Genomic DNA, 2,500 nt, shown 5'->3' on the forward strand with positions numbered 1-2,500 from the left:
TTTAGTTGGTTTCTGGTTGTACCTAATTAGCATTTACTTCCAAAAGCACTCACCTGAAACTGATAATTAGCAATGAAATCAAATCGATTCGGGTCTACAGGATCTGGATCGACAGGTTTCCCTGAGAAAATGACAAAACCATTTAGCAAAATTTCAACAACGAGGGCATCATCCCAGAAAAGTGCGCAACTTGTGAGGTTTCCACGAGAATAGCTGAACAAAATAAGGCTTTGGTACGACAGGTTTTGCAGGATTAATTGGATCAAGAATAATGGTGCAGCGCATGGCGTTATGAAGTCAAGAGATAGCTTAGAACATTATGATAATTATTATTATTATAATTATTATTAATTATCATTATGATGATGTTGCATAGTGTACATAGCTCCCTGACTGAGATGATTTTTCAGTTGTCCTTTCGCCAGGTGCCAGGCAACAGGCTATTGTCTCCTCTTCAAAGCGAGGTCAGAAACTCGTTTGATTGTATCTCAATTTTTGCCACTTACCTGCATAATTATACCGAATCATTTCTCAAAAGAGAGAGACGAGAATTTTCATGGATTTGTGACAAGCAGTAACATATACTGAGCTTATTCCAAAATGGCCAACATTCGAGTAGTATTTTGTTTGCTTGCAAATTAGCCCTTCTTACCTCGTTTAAGGTTAAATATTCTTTTGAATTTTAAGTTCAAGAACGAGGCAAAAAAGATCTAATTTACAAGCAAATATAGGGCTTGAAATTGCGACTGAAATTTTTCCCTTTGCGACAAAAATATCTGGAGAAGTTCCAAATTTGTAGCGTAATTGTAGCGCAATTTAGCTGCGATGTTACGTGCACAACTCCATTCCTTCGGTCGCCATTTCCAGCGGTTTCTTGACACAATATTGCGGGCTCATATTTTGTTTTGCTGAACCGCTGAAAACACAATGCAGCGCGACGATTTTGCGACTAATGCCCTGTTTATATGGTCTCGGGTACCCGACAACTTTACCGAGCGTTTATATGAGAAATGCGTGACCGAGACGAAGTTGACCCTACTTATTTATGAATATAGACTCATCTCAAAGAAACGCGCATCACCATTTGCCCTTCTTTCATTGTCGTTCGTCTTTTATTAAGTACAGTTGCGTTTTCACATTTAGAAAATGGACTGAGAATCTTAACTGAGCAGTAATGTGTTGTTAAAATAAAATAATGTTTTATAATGGTAATGTGTTGTAATAAAAGTATGTTTTTGAATGGAGAGTTTCTGTTGGCTAAGGTGAGAATTTTGGCGGGAAAACCTTTTCATTCCAAAGCGAACGCTAGTAACATGTATAAGCCCTCTCGTCTCGGGTAGTCGAGCCAAACTGTTTACATGCGAAAAAGTTGTCTCGCTTGCCAGGGTTACCCTACCTGTCGAGGCGAGACAACTCGCCTCCCCAAGTTGTCTCGCCCACCCGAGTTGTCTCGCCCTCCTCATGTAAACGGTTGATAGAATTTTTTAAACAAATGAGACAAAAATTATCTCGCCCGGAGTAACTCGGGGGAGGGTTGTCTCAGGTACCCGAGACCATAAAAACAGGGCCCAAAATATGCGAAATTTCGACCCGGGGGGTGGGGGGGGGGTTAAACTCTTGAATAACAAAGTATGAATACTCACGGTGTCCAAATCTAACAAGACAGAACTCCATAGATCCCATGCTCTCCAAACTTGATTCAAGGTTGATTGGAACTCCGGGTTCAGATAGCTTTTCCAGGACATATTCATTGGCTACAAGACAACAAACAAAACACAGAAATGAATCTTCATAAGAAACAGCAGAGGACAAAGCCAGAAGGTACGTAAAGAAACCTTGAAAAGGAAAGGAACTTTATTTGAGTGTATCGTCGTTCTAGCGCTGGAGCACTGATAGACCATTTTGGAATTCTCACGGCTGGACTGGATCTAGCATGAAATGGAGGCTAATGCGGGCAAATCTTTTCAAATGCAAATTAATTTGCCCGCAATAGCCTCCATTTCATGCTAGATCCAGTCCAACCGTTAGAATGCGAAACTGGCCTATTGGGGGCACTGTAAACTGAAATTAGCGATTACCGGAAATTAAGTCAAATGTTGGAGTGAAGGTAGCTCTGAATCCTCTCCAGAGAATTTTTCCTTCTAATCACTTTGAGAATTTAACCTGACCATCACTCAGCAATAAAAATGGGGAAGGCTGACTTCATTTTTGAGATATTAGACAAGATCAAACATATATAGGGTGCTTTTAGATGACTGTCTAGTTGCTATGGTTACCTGTTGACAGTCTCCCTAAAGCGATGTTTTCGTTGCGTTTCGATCGTTGTCGCTGTCAAGCTCTCTTATTTTTCGGGTCTCAGACCCGTTTCTCGAAAGTCCCTAAACTTTACGGCCATTTTCGGGTGTCACAATTCCCTTTGTATCTCAAGAACGGAGAGGATTTAAGTCGTCAAACTTCACAGTCAGTTTGCTTTTTGTTACCTTGAAAAGATGTCAAAACA

The 2,500-nt window shown here is 40.5% G+C and overlaps 1 protein-coding gene across 2 annotated transcripts in view; it reads right to left on the reverse strand.

The window, feature by feature from the left end:
* LOC138010971 (target of rapamycin complex 2 subunit MAPKAP1-like) overlaps nt 1–2,500 on the reverse strand; it is a 25,302-nt gene that overhangs the window by 4,936 nt on the left and 17,866 nt on the right. For both annotated transcript variants that reach the window (XM_068857994.1, XM_068857993.1), the window contains exons 14-15: nt 1,644–1,754; nt 54–121 (exon numbers count right to left, since the gene is read on the reverse strand). In XM_068857994.1, the coding sequence (XP_068714095.1) occupies nt 54–121; nt 1,644–1,754 (179 nt within the window). The remainder of the gene's footprint in view (nt 1–53; nt 122–1,643; nt 1,755–2,500) is intronic.

The sequence above is a fragment of the Montipora foliosa genome, chromosome 7 (genome assembly GCF_036669935.1).
Source record: "Montipora foliosa isolate CH-2021 chromosome 7, ASM3666993v2, whole genome shotgun sequence".
Taxonomy (NCBI): Eukaryota; Metazoa; Cnidaria; class Anthozoa; order Scleractinia; family Acroporidae; genus Montipora; species Montipora foliosa.